General features: G+C 40.2%; 3 protein-coding genes across 5 annotated transcripts; all 3 read right to left on the bottom strand.

The window, feature by feature from the left end:
- Window positions 1-448: 448 nt before the first annotated feature.
- On the bottom strand, window positions 449-7,564 carry LOC120566076 (selectin P). 3 transcript variants are annotated; one of them, XM_039812319.1, is made up of 17 exons: window positions 7,432-7,564; window positions 7,003-7,205; window positions 6,842-6,920; window positions 6,348-6,734; window positions 6,155-6,262; window positions 5,878-6,063; window positions 5,348-5,533; window positions 5,060-5,245; window positions 4,764-4,946; window positions 4,468-4,653; window positions 4,135-4,320; window positions 3,012-3,197; window positions 2,690-2,875; window positions 1,961-2,149; window positions 1,641-1,829; window positions 891-1,010; window positions 449-784 (listed from the first exon to the last, which is right to left on the bottom strand). In XM_039812319.1, exons 2-17 carry the CDS (start codon window positions 7,003-7,005, stop codon window positions 711-713), a joined length of 2,634 nt encoding a protein of 877 aa, XP_039668253.1. In that variant the 5' UTR covers window positions 7,006-7,205; window positions 7,432-7,564; the 3' UTR covers window positions 449-710. The 3 variants fall into 3 exon arrangements, with proteins under 3 accessions (XP_039668253.1, XP_039668254.1, XP_039668255.1); XM_039812320.1 differs by having other exon boundaries at window positions 7,003-7,176; window positions 7,432-7,544; XM_039812321.1 differs by lacking the exon at window positions 3,012-3,197.
- Window positions 7,565-7,678: 114 nt separating this feature from the next.
- On the bottom strand, window positions 7,679-11,403 carry LOC120565835 (L-selectin-like). The gene is made up of 8 exons (XM_039811884.1): window positions 11,318-11,403; window positions 11,185-11,240; window positions 10,640-11,035; window positions 10,448-10,552; window positions 9,034-9,213; window positions 8,720-8,809; window positions 8,604-8,625; window positions 7,679-8,433 (listed from the first exon to the last, which is right to left on the bottom strand). Exons 2-8 carry the CDS (start codon window positions 11,210-11,212, stop codon window positions 8,388-8,390), a joined length of 867 nt encoding a protein of 288 aa, XP_039667818.1. The 5' UTR covers window positions 11,213-11,240; window positions 11,318-11,403; the 3' UTR covers window positions 7,679-8,387.
- Window positions 11,404-12,496: 1,093 nt separating this feature from the next.
- Window positions 12,497-16,603, bottom strand: sele (selectin E). Its single transcript, XM_039812307.1, has 12 exons — window positions 16,465-16,603; window positions 16,293-16,365; window positions 15,756-16,160; window positions 15,286-15,390; window positions 14,998-15,189; window positions 14,706-14,897; window positions 14,369-14,557; window positions 14,063-14,248; window positions 13,713-13,919; window positions 13,416-13,595; window positions 13,171-13,303; window positions 12,497-13,068 (listed from the first exon to the last, which is right to left on the bottom strand). Exons 1-12 carry the CDS (start codon window positions 16,465-16,467, stop codon window positions 13,008-13,010), a joined length of 1,926 nt encoding a protein of 641 aa, XP_039668241.1. The 5' UTR covers window positions 16,468-16,603; the 3' UTR covers window positions 12,497-13,007.
- Between the last annotated feature and the right edge of the window lie 1,237 nt (window positions 16,604-17,840).

The raw sequence follows: 17,840 nt of genomic DNA, 5'->3' as shown, positions 1-17,840 counted from the left end.
TTACTATAAAATGTGTATCAGCCCTAATACGAAACATTTTCAACACCATGCGAGTCTCATTTCAGACCATTTAATTCAATGAACTCTAGTCAATGTGGGGGTAGTGGATTGCCCCTCAATGTGGGATCAGTGCCCAGTGTGACACAATGAGGAGAGACTGATAATAGATCACCTCCCCACCAATCAGTGACAGGCACTTTCTGGCCACTAAATGTGCTAAACTGACACTTTTGTGGCAACTGGCAGTTTGGTGATCTCCGAGGGTTTCTGCCACTTCCTCAATTGACCCCACAATTAGTTCCTATGTGGGAAGTCAAATGTGTGGAAATGAGATACCAGGTAGTTCACCTGCAGGACAGTGTCACCCCATACTGTACCAACTGACACTAGACCTGGACAAAGAACTGTGCGGTATTGGGTGAGTCAGCTCATGAAATAAAAGGGCAGATTTAAGAATTGTTGCTAGTTTATTGACAATCAAGCAATACACAAGCAGGACACAGCAAAAGCAGCAAACAAACTTTGCTTTATGACTTTAATAACAAAAAGGTAACTGTTTTCATGCAAAATGTGCATTAAATCAGTTCCAGTGAAGCTCTAATCCTACTGTATTCTTTTCTTACCAGTATCATACCACAACAACTACCAAGTTTCATATAATAACAGCAAGTGTTTGGGTGCAGTATGTTTTAAATGATTTGCTGCAAAAATCAAGTCTTAAAATCAAATGCTGGATTCTCTCTGTCTCCCCATGCTGGTGCATGCGGTTCCATGATCGTATTTCCTGCAAAGATCAGAAACAAGGATCAAGGCGACACCGAGTGCTACAATATGCTGTATGAGTATATGTGAAACAGCACAGCAGCAGTACAGTAGTAGAGTGGTCTCACCTTTTTTCTTAAATCGCATTATAATCACCACAGCCAGTCCTATCAGGACAAGCAGCAGGACAACATAAACTGCTCTTAAACCTGGAGACAGCAGCATGGCAGTCCACCCCACTGGCATACCTTCCACAGGAACACACAAAGATCACAGTAAACACAAGTTTTTCACTACTCCATGTTTCTTAATCATCATTAGTTAATAATCCCTAGGTCGGTCCATCACTTTTGGTCTAGACTGCAATATCTCAACAACCATTAGATGGATTTCTTTGAAAGTTGGTACAGACATGAATAGTTCCCAGATGATGAATCCTAATCTTGGTGATCCCCTGATTTTCCCTTTAGCACCACCAGCAGGTCAAAGTTTACACTTATGCAGTCAAATATTTCATCACCATCATCATCATTATCTACCACCTGACATTTATGGTTCCCAGATGATTTATCCTTTTGATTTTGGTGACCCTCAGACTTCTCTAGTGCCACTATGAGGTTGACATTTGTTGTTTAGTGAAATATCTTAAACTGTTGAATTAAAATTCCATGACATTTGCCTGCCACACACACACACACACACACACACAACTCGGGAATTCTGACACTGATGATCAGATATGGCCTTTGGTTTATGATCAGCTTCCTTCAAAACTAATGGCATTCCCATCAGCCTCAGCTGTAGTTTGTATAAGACACTGGCATAATATCAGCCTGATAGCATTGCCATCTTGAGCATGCAGACAAAAATCTATTTACCTGTGCAGGTAGGCAGGCTGGCATTCCAGAACCCAGTGGAGGAGCAAATCAGCACATCTGTGCCATTCAGGGAGAATCCCTCCTCACAGGTGAAAAGACACTGGGAGCCAATGCTAAAGTTCCCCAGAGGATGGGAGCAGTTCATAGACAGGGATAAAGACAAGGTACGAATGGACTCGCACTGTACAGCTGAGATGTAAAAAAAATAAAATTAAAAAAAATATAAAAAGACAGAAAGTGTAATTATTGACATTGGATCAACTGTTTGAATACCAGAACATCAAGAAAAAAGTAAGTTTAAGGTTATATTGAGCCCTCACGCTGGCAGGTGGGTAGATCTTGACTCCAGTGGCCTGAGTTGTTGCATGTCATAGTCTGTGTTCCTCTCAGCCGGAAGCCCTCATCACATTCAAATTCACAGTGGGAGCCAAAGCTGAAAGGAGAGTATGGATGGCTGCAGTTCATCTTACCATGTTGTGGAGCCTTGGCCAGTAGGGGGCATGGCTGTGCTGTAGATAACAAAAAAAAAAATATGACTGCTAGCTTCAGACCAGATAATTCTAATCTTCTGAAACAAAGTGGCAAAAAGTTCATTTCCTTCAAATTCTAACTGTTGATTTAAGACATGACAAGTTACAGACATCTGGTGTGTTGTGATACAAATGAATGTATAGACCGATGTAAACCCACATTCCAAATCACAAATTTAATGTAAATATGCACCCAGCAGGAGCGAATATATGCCAATTTCAGCTCGTTTATGATTTATTACCCAGACAGTGGGGTATTTCTCTCTGTTCCACGAGCCCAAAGAGGTGCACTCTGTGTCAGCTGTGCCTTTCAGGACAAAACCCTCCTCACAGGTTGATGTACACAGAGGACCAAAACTGAACTCTTCATGGGGATCAGAACAAACTAAGGAGTCATGAGAGGATGAGCTCAGAGTGGGACATCTTTTAGTGCTGTAAGCAAATACTGTAGGTAGTCATGCCATCTTAACCATGAGTTCTCTTGTAATTATGCTCAACAGATACAGAGACTGTTTTTACCCAAGCAACGAGGGGTGTCTGTGCTCCACGTGCCCAGAGAGGTGCACTCTGTGTCAGCTGTCCCATTCAGGAGAAAACCCTCCTCACATGTTGATTTACACCAAGAACCAAAACTGAACTCTCCATGAGGATCAACACAGAAAAAGGAGCCATGAGAGGGAGAGCTCAGGGTCGAACATCTTTTAGCTGGGAGGTAAACAAATAGGAGAGACCAACAAGATATTTTAGAGCTTTATGATGTAAAATGGCATTTGAACACCATCTAAACCATGATATGAGCTCTTATGTTATTTAAGAGATGATATAAAAATATGTACTTTACCCAAGCAACCTGGGACGTCCGAGGTCCACATGCCCAGAGAGGTGCACTCTGTGTCAGCTGTCCCATTCAGGAGAAAGCCCTCCTCACATGTTGACATGCACTGAGAACCAAAACTGAACTCGCCATAAGGATCAGAGCAAACTAGGGAGCCATGAGAGGGAGAGCTCAGGGTTGAACATCTTTTAGCTGGGAGGTAAACAAGTAGAAGGAGACCAACAAGATATTTTAGAGCTTTATGATGTAAAATGGCATTTGAACATTATCTAAACCATGATATGAGCTCTTCTTATGTTAACAGATGATGCTATGACATGAACTACTACGACTACCATTTTTTTAGTCACCGTTCCATTATCTTTATTGTAGGGGCGGATCTAGAAAAATATTAATGGGGTGGTGAGAGGGGGGCAGGAATTTGAGGGGTGGTAACATGGCAGACGTATATATACACACTGAATTTAATCACAGTTTGATGAGAAATAGTATGTACACACTACTAAAGGGCACAGGCTGCCATTTACAAACTCATACAGACAAACTTAATCTCATGCAATCAATGTCTTGCATTTGAGGTGACTATACAATGTGATCTCACTTAACAGGAGATAGAAGTATGATAGAAGTAAGGGGGAATATCACAGGAAAGGCATTAAGGTAAGACACAGATGATGAGTGGCAGATGTGTGAAAGGGGAAGCAAACAGTTTTTGACTGACTGCAGTCGGACTTTGGAGATTCGCGCTCGTAAATGGTCAAATTAGACCTAACTTTTAATTCGTTGCTACCAACTGGGGTGGCAAGGCTCTCTTTTAGGGTGGCATTTACCAACCTATGCCACCCCGGTAGATCCGCCCCTGCTTTATTGTGACCCTTCTTGCCACTGTTCTTCACATCCAACCGGCACCGTCAGACACCACCTACCAAGAACCTGGGTCTGGCCGAGGTTTCTTCCTAAAAAGGGAGTTTTCCCTTGCCACTAACGCACTATGCTTGCTCTTGGGGGAATAACTACAATTGTTGGGACTTTATAAATTATACAGTGTGGTCTAGACCTAATCTATCTGTAAAGTGTCTCAAGATAACTTATGATTTGATACTATAAATAAAAATGTAATGTACTTTACCCAAGCAACCTGGGATGTCTGTGCTCCACATGCCCAGAGAGGTACACTCTGTGTCAGCTGTCCCATTCAGGAGAAAACCCTCCTCACATGTTGACTTGCATTGAGAACCAAAACTGAACTCTCCATGAGGATCAGAGCAAACTAGGGAGCCATTTGAGGGAGCGACCAAAGCGGGACATCTTTTAGCTGAAAGGGGAACAAAGAGAAGGAGAACCCAATATATTTAAGAGCTTTGCATGGTAAAGACAAAATCAAGCCACCTAAACCATTACATTAAGAGCTACTGTTGATTTTGAACAACAGATAAGGATACAGAGATTTACACTTTTTTACCGTTGCAATGAGGGATGTCTGTGCTCCATGTGCCCAGAGAGGTGCACTGCATGTCAGCCGTCCCATTCAGGAGAAAACCCTCCTCACAGGTTGATGTACACAGAGAACCAAAACTGAATTCTCCATGAGGATCAGAGCACACCAAGTAGCCATGAGAGGAGGAGTTCACAGTTGGACATCTCTTAGCTGGAAAGGGAACAGAGAGAGGGAGAGACCAATGAGATATGTTAGAATTGTATGTGGTAAAGTGATAGGAGACATAAATTACAGACCCTGATATTATTTATATTTTTTACCAAGACAATGTGGTATGTCTGCACTCCACATGCCCAGGGAGGTGCACTCAGTGCTGTCTGTTCCATTCAGTAGAAAGCCCTCATCACAGGTTGTAGTACACCAAGAACCAAAACTGAAGGAACCATTTGGGTCATAACACGATAGGGAGCCATGATGAGGCTTTATTGGTTCACACCTCTTAGCTTGAAGAAAAACAGAGACAAGAGAGAGACCATTACACATACAAGATAGTAAAAGAAAAAAAAAATTGACTGATTAAGGTGAAGGAGCAATACTTGGTCATCTGTGGTCATACCCTGGCAAACAGGAAGTGCATGACTCCAGTTTCCCTGAGAAGAACATTTTGTCATGTTTGTGCCAATCAGATCAAATCCTTCTTCACATAGCACGGAACATATTGAGCCATAGCTGTACACTCCTCGAGGGTCCTGACATTGCATGAAGGCATTGGGTGGAGTCTTTAAACTGTTGCACTTTACCACTGGAGAAGGAGAAACACCATAATTTATCATCCGTGTACAGTTTTGTTGGTTTTTAGGAAATGTTGCTTTCTGGGAGCCCTGACATAACTTCTGCGACCCACCTGTGCATGTAGGTGTAGGGTTGCTCCATTGTCCCGAGGCCAGACAGGTGAATGTGTTGTCTCCGGTCAGGTAGTAGCCTTCTTGGCAGGTGAAGTTACACTGTGAGCCAAAGGAGAAAGGCTCCAGAGGGTCCACACATGTCACATTGCCCGTAACAGGAAAGAAACCGGGGGAGCACTTTTTTACTGTAGTGGGATATAGATATAAATCACACATGCAGTAGTCCACTCAAATGGAAGTCAATGTAGAATGACTCCACTTATATAAACATAGCATTTGTGGGAATGGGGGGGTATGAATAACCATGCTGACATAATTTACAGTCAAGGGAAACAGTAACTGACCAACCACATTAAATTGCAATGTTGTTTTCCCTATGCAGACATAAATGAGTGTGAAGTTAAGTGCCAACAGGTGTGACCTGAATCTGATCTGCTGTGCAGTCTGGATAGGATGTGACTACATATATTGAGGACTACATACTGTATATTGAGGCCAGCTAAGTATTTGTAAAAGTTAGTTGACATACCTTGACACAGAGGAACATGGTGGTTCCAACGTCCGCTGGCTTGGCAAAGCAGTTGTGGCACGCCTACCAACTGAAAGCCAAGTTCACAGTCAAAACGGCAGGAAGAGTTGAAACGATTGGACCCATAGGGATGGAAACAGTAGTGAGATCCCTGTTCTGGATCCAGCAAGGGTTTGCATGCGATTGCTGAAGAAAACAAAAGATGTATTGTTAGATATTTCTCTTTAACTCCGAGAAAAATAAAATGCATGACTTTAAATATGACAAATACATTTACCCTCTTCACAGCGTGACCCCAGGAAACCAGGATGGCACTGGCAGGTATAGTTCCCAATGGTCTCCACACAGTCTGCATTGGCACTGCAGGAATCCTGTCTGCAAGAGGCTATAGAGAGAGAGATATATCTCACATACTATAATACATCTACAGGAGTCAGTAAATGTGTACATTTAACAAAATAAGGTTTTACTAGCATAGCAGATGGTTCCCTTCTTCTTCCGACAGCTCTCGTTGTTCCACTTGGCTGTGTCTTTCTCCCTCTTTATGTAAATCTCCACACAGTCCTGATTCATTATGTTATCTGGCTCCTCTGGTGCCCAATTCTGAGCCTCTTTAGGCACCTTCTCAGAGGTTTCTTGCCAGATCCACTCGCCATCCTTTTTGACTATGCCTATCCAGTAATATCTTGTGTTTAACGGCAGCAGATCATTGATGAAGTCACTCTCCTCCTGGTTCCGGATGGGCACCATGTCTGTAAAGTGCTGCAGGCACCACTGGCGGGCATCAGGCCATCTACGGCTGGGAACGGTGCTGTAGTTGTAGGTCCATGCCTGCACTGCTCCTCCGCTGCTCAGGTCTAAGATAAGGTTAATGGGCAATGAGACAGAATTGAACCAGTAAAGCAGAAAAGAAGAGTCTGAATGAAGTTTGGTAAGAAGAGTTTGTAGGATTATGCAGACCTACCTTGGACGAATACTATAAATGCAGCTACCAGCACCATGCGATGCAGGCTTTGTCTAGTATCAACCAATTCTTGAAACATCTGAAGTAAAAAGAGATTTACTTTTCCTCATAATTGCATTTGAAAACTTACACTTCTTGCACTGATATTTCACAGGTCTTACCATTTTATATGGTCAGTCGCTCAATCTTGTGGTTGCATTTACTCCACTATGCAGACAGACAATCAATGGCAAACTGGTATTAATTGTTCTTCAGGGAATGAGTCAATGACGAATTGTGTCATATCACTTTTGCTGCAACTTCCTCTCAGGAAGGGCACCGTTCTACCACCCTCTCTGGAAACACACACACACAGACCCACACACTTGCACCACACATATACAGACACGCACTTACACTCAATTCATTTTATTTAAATTAATTTAATGGATGTTTACCAAATATACCACAGAAATACACCTCTACTATTATTAAATGAGTTTAGATACAGGTTCTTATAATAAACCATCATGTACACAAAAATACTACAACCATGCAGTATATCCAAATGAAGCTTTAACATATATTATATTTGAAAAAGCGTTGCTTACTGATTATCCTGGCACACAGCCTGGGCAGGCAGGGACTGTTTAGGTTTATTTATGGGCCTTTTTCACAGCAGACATTTTGACTTGTCATAGTAGGAAAAGCACAGCTGAAATTGATAACCTTAACGATGGCTCAGTTCCATCAAGTGTCCCAGTAAGCTATTTCAGTGAGTCAGCATGCACAATACCAGGGCCTCTCCTAAGTGGAATGCATTAATGGTTTTTAATACACCTGTGCTTTTCCTACTATGACATGTCAACATGTCTGCCGTGAAAAAGGTCTATTAAAAAGGCCCTGAACACCTACACAGGTGTTTATTGTTAATGTGGCTGATTGGACCTTTCTTGTGGGTGTGGTTAGACTGAGTGATTGACATCTTTCTTTTATTTTTTTTATATATTTTATTTATAGTTTAAATTTAACAAGACACAAAAACAAAAAGAAAACAACGAAATCAAACAACAAAAACCCTCTCTCCGCAAGGCAAGATATTAAATAATCATAAAATAAAGAATAAACAGTAATAAGCATAGATTTACATCTAGTCTGAGGTCATGTCAAGTTGGGTCAGGATGTTCAAAAAAGGAGTCCAAATCAGTTCAAAGTCATCTAGTTCCCCAATTTAATTTTTTCTGGTGTGCAGTACGACAGGAGTTCATTAGCCCAGTGTTTTTGGCTGGGGGGGATGACACTCTTCCAATCCTTCAGGATAGATTGACATCTTTCTGAGTCCACTGTTAGTGTTGTTGCACGTGTTTGGGCGGGACTAATGACACCTTTGTCATCCTTATTGGTGGAAACAATTTCAATTTTCAACCTAAAAAGAGTCTAATCAGCCAGAATAACTGAAAACACCTGTTCAGAGGCTTTAACAATGTACTAAAGTTAATACGAGTAACTGCATTTGGGTCATTATAGATATATTTTAATAAGACATAAATGAGGTCCCAGTTGTCCTTCATCCTTGTGCCTCAGTGGATGGACTTGTCGCTTCTTCAGGCTGCCTATGAAGGACAAGCATATTGACAATAAAGGGAAGCTTCCAGGATGATTTACTGAGCTAAATAACTGTAAATTATTTCAGCATACAGAAGCAATAAACCGTAACATTTGAGTTTTGAAATATTGAATGTGCATGAATGGGTGGAGCTGCTTTGGACATTTCAACACTGACCTTACTTGGGCAAGTTTCTTTCCTGTGAGAAATGAACAGACAACCAGATCAATATTGAGGTCTGTTGCAATAACATGCATCTCTATTTCTATGAAGAGTGATGGAAAAATACTGACTTTTTCTGTGTTTCATCCAGCAAAAGCAGATGCAGCAGAAGGCTGAGAGAGCTCCACACCCAACGACAGCTAACAGAGCTTGTTTATAGCCTGGGAAAACAAACATGTTTATCCTAAATCATACAATACTTGACAGTGTGATAGTTTTTTTTTCAAAAAGATTACTACTACAACTACTGCTGCCTATTATAATAACAATGCATTTATTATTTATCAGAAGCAGAATCATTTTTGCAGAGTACAATGGTTTTGCTGTATTTATCTTTTTTTTTTTTAATGGTATTTTAATCTTTTACATAACTTCAAATATTTACTTGTACAAATAGGTCTTGGGCCGCTCCAGACCCCGGTGACAGTACAGGTAACATCTGGCGGGCCTATTATCAGGAAGCCTGGGTAGCATTTAAATCGACAGGTTGAGTTGAATGTCAGGTTTCCTCCCGAGCAGCTAAGGTATCCGTTATCAGGCTGAGACAGAGGGGGGCATTCCATAGCTGGGGGCACAAACAGGTTCAAGTTTACCAGGAGTGCACTTATGTAACTTCTTACGCTAGCTTTCTACTGTGAAAATAATACATTTTTAGAGCACATTCATGCTGATGCAAGTATTCTAATCAGTATTTTGAATGTGATCCTCAGGCTGGTCTCAGGAAACAGAGGAAACAGATGCGAGGATTATGATCACCATGTTAAAATGTCCAAAAACTAATTTAACTTCTGAAGAACTATGCAGAGGATATAATATCAGAATGTGAGTTAGTTATGACATATAACTATACCCTGGTAGTTTTCAGATATGCCTCCACATACAGTAATAATTGTCTGGGAGAAGAACATAAAAGGCTTCTCAGGGGACAAGAGCACCTCAAATGACATTCTGAGGTTGTATTGGTTAAATTTGTTTACAGAAAGAATCAACAACCTCTTGTTGATCTTAAACCTGCAATAATGGATTTTTATCCACTTGGAGGCAGCAGAAACAAGCTGTCAACCCAAAACTGATTATCATCACAGTTTAAGTATATTTTTTTCTGATTTTCTGAGCAAACCACTGCTTTTTATACATCCAACTTAACATTAGCATTCATGCGAAATTGTGTATATTTCCACCTGAATAATTTAAGTTTCTCTACTTTTAGCTCTGTTTTTGGTCTCCACCAACTTCTGAGGGAGATATATGGCTTTATAGCATTAAATGCTCCAATGTGCTCAGCAATAATAGCTATTGACTACTTTGTCTAAAGGCTAGTTTGGTCTGGTCAGATAGTGTACAGGGAATTTTTTGAGCTTCCTGCTGCTGCCAAAACAACGCTAACAGTAAGCGATGACAGTAAACCAAAACAGTAAAGTTTTGGACTGGAAAAGGAAAACAATAAGCTGAAAGATGAAGCTATAAAGCTCCATAGAGATGAAGGGAACTGCAGAGTTGGGTGACAGTTCGCTAAACCCCTCCCTTGAAAAGTCATTGTCCAATCATAGCTATATACAGTACACGTTATGTACTGTTAGCACCTATGGTAAGCACTCATTATTTTAAAAATTGCCAAGAATATTTTGTGTTAAATTCGCAGTTTACAGCATATGGACATGAACAATTACAGCAACCAAAAACTGTTTCAGAATTGTTTAAAGATAAACTTTCAAAAGTGTAAACCTAGGCTTATCCTTTAAAAAAACATTCCCTACTATAATAATTGGTGGCATAGTTTCAGAGAGCTAACTCCTCACCTGTTTGGCATCTATCTCCCTTAAAGCCAGGTTCACAGAGGCAGGTTATGTTTTCTATCATCTCCTGGCATCTTCCTCTGCCACATGATGTTGCATTACATTGGGCTGTTAAAACAAAGTGCAATACTAAAACAACCACTACCACATTTGAAATTGACAAATTAAAAAAACAATCAGCTTTGCATAGCCTACCTTTATAACAAACAGCGTATTTTTGTAGGGCACATTTCTCATCATTCCACTTCCCTCGGTTTCGTCCTGTGTTCACATAGATCTCCACACAAAACTCATTGCTGTGGTTGTTATTGGGCTCATTTACTGCCCATGACTGCTCACCAACCCACGTGCTGTTATTCCCAATCCAGGTCCAATTTTCATTCATGTGGTTTTTAGTGATTCCAATCCAATAATATGGACTCCTAGTTCTGTTTGGCAACTTGGAGACCAGATAGTCGTTCTCTGTCTGGTTTTGGATAACCACCATGTCTGTGTAATCGGTTTGGCACCAACGTCGGGCCTGGGTCCAGTTCATGGTCGTTTTTGAGTAATGATATGTCCAGCCCAAGGTAGTCACAGCCAAGGAGCTACCTAATATACATTTTGAAAGAAAAAACAAATTTATGTGATAGCCTAATTCATCATCCAAAGTGTAAGTAAGAGGTAATACACAATGTTATGTCTCACATCAGATCAGATACCACCAACTATACATTTTGCCTTAGTTAAACAAAACTCACCAAGGAAAAGGATTAATGTCCACTGCATCAGTGAGTGACCCACAAACACCTGTTGCCTGTCCAAAGAAAAAATAATCAGAAGCCAAAATATTAATGAATATCATCATGGAAAGTAATGGAATACCAGACTTACCCAGAATTGGTAATATATGAAGAACTATATTTTCTAAGTTGATTGAAATAACTTTTCTACTTAAGTTAAATCCTTGTTTTTCTAATCATATCAAACATGAACCATTATACAGTAAGTGAGTGTTTGCTGCAAGCAGGGACCAATGTCAGGCTTTTATATTTCTCTTAGGCTATTCAGTCCAACATTATCATTGAATACCGGGATGTTTACTTTACAGAGTGAATGCATGTGATGAATGAATGACTATTTGCTTGTTATACCTGAACAGACCGTTTGGGAAATGCCCCTTGTTTCTGGTTAACGTGAAATCGGGGCAGATCTTTCAGTAATGCATGAAAAAAAAAGCAATAAAAGGAAACACAAACATCACAGTGAAGGTCACCAATGAATCTCGGAGCCAACACAAAGAAATAGTTCCCTCCAAAAATTAGTTTTGTGTTTTTTCTTGGTGACTTTGGCTGTTTTGTTCAAATGATGTATTCCTTTACAACCTTTACTTAGAGAACAAATTAGGCTTTTTGAATTCATCTTTGCTTTTGAAACACTGTCGCCTTCAGTCTGATGGAAGATATCAGATCTATTTCTAGTTCTGCTGAAGTGCTGACATAGAAGAAACCTAGTTGAAACATACAATGGTTATGATCTGTAAAACAGATTACTACAGCAATATAGCTCTTCCTGCAGTACTTAAGGTATGTCTCACTGTTATTCAACTATTCATCTCTGTCCCGACCATTGTGATGGAGGTGACAGGAACAGACAAGAGGTCTGCATTGTGTTTGGAAAAAGGTTCTTCCTGGAGCACTGACAAAACACATGATGTCCTGCAATGTCAGGATAAACGTCCCTGCTCAAAGTGTGGGAATATGCTGGCGTTGTGTGTTGATGGCTGAACCTTTGGAACGGTGAATAAGTATAGTAAGTATAGTAACAAGCCTGAAAATACCTTTTTTTATTATTTATTTTAACTGACAGTAGATATTGGTCATGATACTGGAAGATGCATAATTATTCTCATATAATTCTCATTATTATCGCAATGTGTACAGCTTATTCTTTGTATTCTATTTTTTTAAGTTTTTATTTTATATCCTATATTATGTTACTCTATATAGCTCTGCAAATTGCCCTGTGGGTACAAATAAAGTGTTTTATATTGAATTGAATACCAAAAGCAAATTATATTTTGAAGTTTTATTATGAATTAAAAGCAGCAGTGCTTTAAACATACAGAAATATGAATGAGCATTTCAAATGCAATAACCATCTGTTAAATAAATAGTACATAAATACTGAAATGATTCACAGTTCTGCAATGACATGGCAATCCACCTACGACATTATATAACATTACATTACAACAACATGATTCGAGCCCCCTTTCCAGCATGTTCATAAAGCTGTAGAACAATGTGCTCAATATAAAACTCCCATTGGGAGGAAATACATGTCTGAATAACATTACAAAGAAAATCATGAAATTCAACAAAACGTAATGCAGCAATCAAATGCAAAGGTCTGAAAAAACTCTCCCCTCACCATAGATAGCTCTGACATATTGAGTTTTCCTGTTAACAAGTGTTATACAATGTAAAGTATTCATATTGTTCACATTACTATGACGAGTGACTGGCATACAGTTATGTTAGAGATATATATAATTATCCTTTGCTGTCTCTGAAGAATATGACTAGATGAGGCTGTCAATGCTGTTTTTGTAGACCTGTGGAGGGGCCTCGATGTCAGAGTTGCTGTAAGAAAAGACAAAAGAAGAAGATGAGCACTGCAATTCAACAAATGTGTTTCTTTAAAAAAAAGAAAAAAAGTATGATTTAAGCGAGGTGAATGCTTACCTGTTTAGCTCAAACTTGTTTGCTTTCTGCTTCAGTCGTTTCAGGATCCACATAGCCAGAGACACACCAGATAATAAAACAGCGCCCCCTGTTGCCGCTACAGAAGCAATGGCAGTAATCGGAGATGGGGGAGCTGTGGAAACATTATCAAATGTGAATTATTTGACCTTGTTTAACTAAAATGGATATTTTAGTAAGGCATTGTATTAAAATATCTTCTAACATTTGTTCCCTTTCTGTTTTACCTTGGCAGGAGGGTTTCTCTCCAGTCCAATTGCCATGACGATCACAGATCAGCAGCTCGTGGCCGTCTAAAGAGTAATCTTGTTTGCATGTGAAGGAGCACTGTGAGTTGTACACTGACTCCCTGTTTGAGCAGTTGATATGACCGTTTTCAGGAGCCTCGAGCAATGGGCATCTCACCGCTGTGGGAGAAGACAGCAAGAATTTAGTTAACCATCATGTATTGATAAAGAAGATCTCATTTTGCGAATAAAGTAGGCATTACAGATGGTGAAGGTAAAATGGGTACATGTGTATACCTGAGCAGTTTGGTGGGGTGGAGGTCCACTGGCCTGGATTTGCACACTCCATGCTTAGGGCACCTTGCAGCTCATGGCCTTCATCACAGCTGAAAATGCAGACCATACCAAGTGGATTGGGGGTCACGGTAGAAACAAGTGAAGACAGAGAAGGGATGCAGCTGATCTGGGCATTTGTTGGGATCTCAGGAGCAGGACATCCTATTGCTAAAAAGAAAAGAAAAAAAGATGAAGTAATGTTAGCACAGACAAAGTACATGACATAGCACAGAGTAAAAGACTGAAAAAGCTACGCAGTAAACAAAGTGTGCAGACAAGGCACAGATTTATGTGAACATATGCTACCATACCTTTGCAGGTAGGTATGGCTTTACTCCACTGTCCGTCCTCAGAACACTGAGTGGTGTGCGCTCCCTGCAGTTCAAAGCCTGCTTCACAGCTGAAGCTGCAGGTGGAGTCTGGCCGCAGTTCGGTCGAAGGTCGGCTGCACTGGGTGATGAGGTGAGCTTCTCCCTCTGGATTCTGGCATGTGATGGCTTAAACAGGAAAAGTTAAAAAAATATATTTTTAGTATGTTATTCACAAAGTCACAAAACAAGAAAGCTCTTCTTAATCGTATAGAAGGTGATTGGACTAAACTTAAAGTGTGCCCTCACCTTCACAGCGAGGCATACTCTCACTCCACTCAGCTGCTGATGTGCATGTCACCCTGCTTGGTCCCACCAGGTGGTAGCCGGGAGCACAGCTGACGCTGCAGGTGTTTCCGTAGCTAAACCTCACATCTGCATCGTCTCCACAGCTGACAGTGCCATTGTCTAGCTCGGGGAGAGCAGGGCACTGGACAGCTGCAAAATAGAGGGGGAGCAGAACAGGTTCAACTGTTGCCTTAATAAAAAAAGAAAGCTTTTCCCTCAATATAACAGACTGAAATACAAAATAGCATGGATACTATGAAATCCTGGGAGAAAAAAAAACGTGAAAATGTGGGCGTACCAACACAAAGCGGCTGGGAGGCATTCCAAAATCCTGACGCTTTACATTGCAGAGTGTCAGACGGGGAATCAGCGAGTACATAGCCTTCATCACAGGTAAACACACAGGTGGACTGGTAGCTGGAGGGGCCCAGAGGATCGGAGCACTTCATGGATCCTCTTGTTGGACTAGACAGCTCCTGACACTGGACCACTGTGGACAGCACCATCAACAACAACATGTTAGTCCCATTGGTCAAAATCACATCACTTTTTTTTTATTTTTTGCAGCTTTGCAATACACCTCAACTCACATTCACATGTAGGTGGCCGCTCTGACCACTGTGTCGAGGCAGTGCATTTCATGGGTCTTGACATACTCAGCTTGTATCCTTCCTCGCAGGAATACTGGCACAAGGAGTCGTAGGAGAAGTTTCCATGCTTGTGAATGCAATTCACACTTCCTTTATATGGAACGGTCACCTGCTCTTTGTTACACTTGACAACTGCCAACAAAGAAAACAAGACACAATTAGACATCAGGTCCTGGCTGTAAGTGACTTTAAACTTTAAAACAAGTTCAACGCACTGTATTTTCTTACCGTGCTCACACTCCTCTCCATAAAAGCCTTCAAAGCAAGCACACTTGTGGCTGTTGATGGTTTCGACACAGTCTCCATAGCGGCATGAGTTGTTCTTACAGGCAGCTGGGGGAAGAAGTAGTACTTTCACATAACTTGCATACAATGTTATAACTGTTTCTGAGCTTTTATTTTTTAAAACAACATCAACAAATCATTTAACCCTTGTGTTGACTTCGGGTCAACCCGGTTGACCCATTTTCAATTTTAGTTTTATATCAGAAAATATGGACATAAGCGCTGAAAATGTGTAGATGAAAAAGATGAAAAAGCAAAAACAAACTGTGAAAAAAAGGCGTCAAAAACATTGGAAAGGTTTCAAGGTTGACGGGAAGACAACACAAGGGTTAAAAGAGATGCCCTAATAATCAAACAATTTAGGGCAGCTAAAATGAGCAGCTCTTTTGTCCTTATCCCTAACTTTTGCTCACCTGCGTAGCACAGAGCGGTCTTCAACTTCTCGCACCTCTCATCATTCCATTTGCCTGGATGCTTATCGCTTTTAATGTACATCTCCACACAGTCCTCATTCGTCCTCACTCTCTGTTTCCGTTTGCCATTGTTTGGTTCGCCCAGAGCCCAGTTGGTTGCTTCTGCTGTCAGAGCCTTGTTGGTTCCTACCCAGGTCCAGACATTATTGACCTTGCGGATCCCGATCCAGTAGTAAGTGGATTTCCTGGGCAGCCAGCTGTTGAGATGCCCGATCTCCTCCTGGTTCTGGATGGCCACCATGTCTGTGTAGTGCTTCTGGCACCAGGTTCTAGCTTCCGGCCAATTCATGGTGGTGTTAGAGTAGTAGTAGGACCAGCTCTCTACACTAGTCCACATGCACAGCACTGAGGATGGAGTACAGAGACACAATTTAGATGGTAAGGTAATAAGGATGGATTTAAGAAAAGGAACATATAGAAGAAAATAAAAGTTGAAAGTGAGACACTAAAGATTCTTTTAACATTGGATTAACGTACTTGAGCAAAGAAAGGTCAAGCTGATCCATGAGGACTTAAATCCACGGGTCTGAAGTAATCCAAAGCAGAACTTCTGTAAGAATTAAGTTTAAAAAAAGATCAGTTACGATAAATTCATACCATAAATACATCACTGACCACAAAGTATTTAAATTGATACCTCTACACTCACCATTTTAAGTTGTATGTGTGATAACCTACTGAAGACTCTTAGTATTTCTTTGGTCTCAACACATCTGAGGAAGAGAGGATTCTGAGAGTTGCATGTGCTGAGTGTGCTGCTTTTATATCAGCCTGCTCCACTTTTCCTGGAAGCTCTCATCACAAGCGGGCTTTTCAGTGGAAATCCCCCACCACTATTGCCCCATCCCACCAGGGCCCTTGGAAACTTTCCCTATCTCTTTCCCACTGCATTCCTCCTTTGTTTTATTTTTTTTTTGCATTTCTATCATATTGTATCAATAGTATTGTCACTGGAAAGTATTTATTTAATTACTGCCCTTTTAGAAAAATTTTAAGGAAGTTGTACTACACTTTGCCTTATTAATGCAACGTTTCCAATTTATGCTACTTTACACTTCTACTCTTATACTTTTCATCCAAAACGTACAATTAATGAACTTATTGTACATTTTGCTGCTGCACTTTGACTTAAGTACAATTCTCAATGCAGGACTTCTGTAATGGAGAATTTACATAGTTGTACTTCCGAATCAGAATCAGCTTTAATGGCCAAGTAAGTGTGAACACATCCAAGAAATTTGACTCCGGCTTTTTGTTGCTTTCAAAGTACATAGACAGAAATATACAAGGACAACAAAGCTGAACAAGGTAAACATAAACTTTTGACTACTATGTACAGAAAAAAGTTTGCATATAAAAAAAGTGTACATATATACGTGCCTACACACATCCAAACAAACTGTTCTATGAGGTTTGTAAACAGTAAGACAAAAGGGCAATGCAAAAGTGCAAATGGTGCTGGACTAAAGAGTTACTAATATAACAGGTTGCTTATATATATATATATATATATATATATATATATATATATATATATGGATATGACAGTATATACAGTATATATTATATATTATATATTTGACAGATATTTACAGGTTTAAATTATGTGTTTAACACTATTTACAGAAAGGTGGCTGCTTGGTGTTACAGGGTTATTGCACAGGGATTGATCCTTACTTATTATATTATTGGTACTTTTACAGAAGTGCAGGTTCAAAATGACCTAACATTGTGCTAATGTACTTATAATGTACTAATGTCCCTAAAAAACACATTAGTACATTAGCACACACATAGCAAAAACAAAATTAATATCACAAAGAAAGTGATAGTTTCCTGGGGAAGGCACAATACCACACAACATATGTGAAGTGAAGTGAAGGAAATTGCAATTTTGGAAGCTGTGAAATCCTGTAAGTTGATAAGATAGTGACAGAGATTTAGAGTGCCAAAGATATCCCCTCTGGTTCCTCTTATTTGAATTTAAACCTTTTATATATTTGCCAGCAAATGAATGCGAAGAAA

This window comes from Perca fluviatilis, chromosome 9, assembly GCF_010015445.1.
Source record: "Perca fluviatilis chromosome 9, GENO_Pfluv_1.0, whole genome shotgun sequence".
Taxonomy (NCBI): Eukaryota; Metazoa; Chordata; class Actinopteri; order Perciformes; family Percidae; genus Perca; species Perca fluviatilis.
Note: the sequence above shows the minus strand (reverse complement) of the source record. Positions and strands in the feature narration are given on the sequence as shown.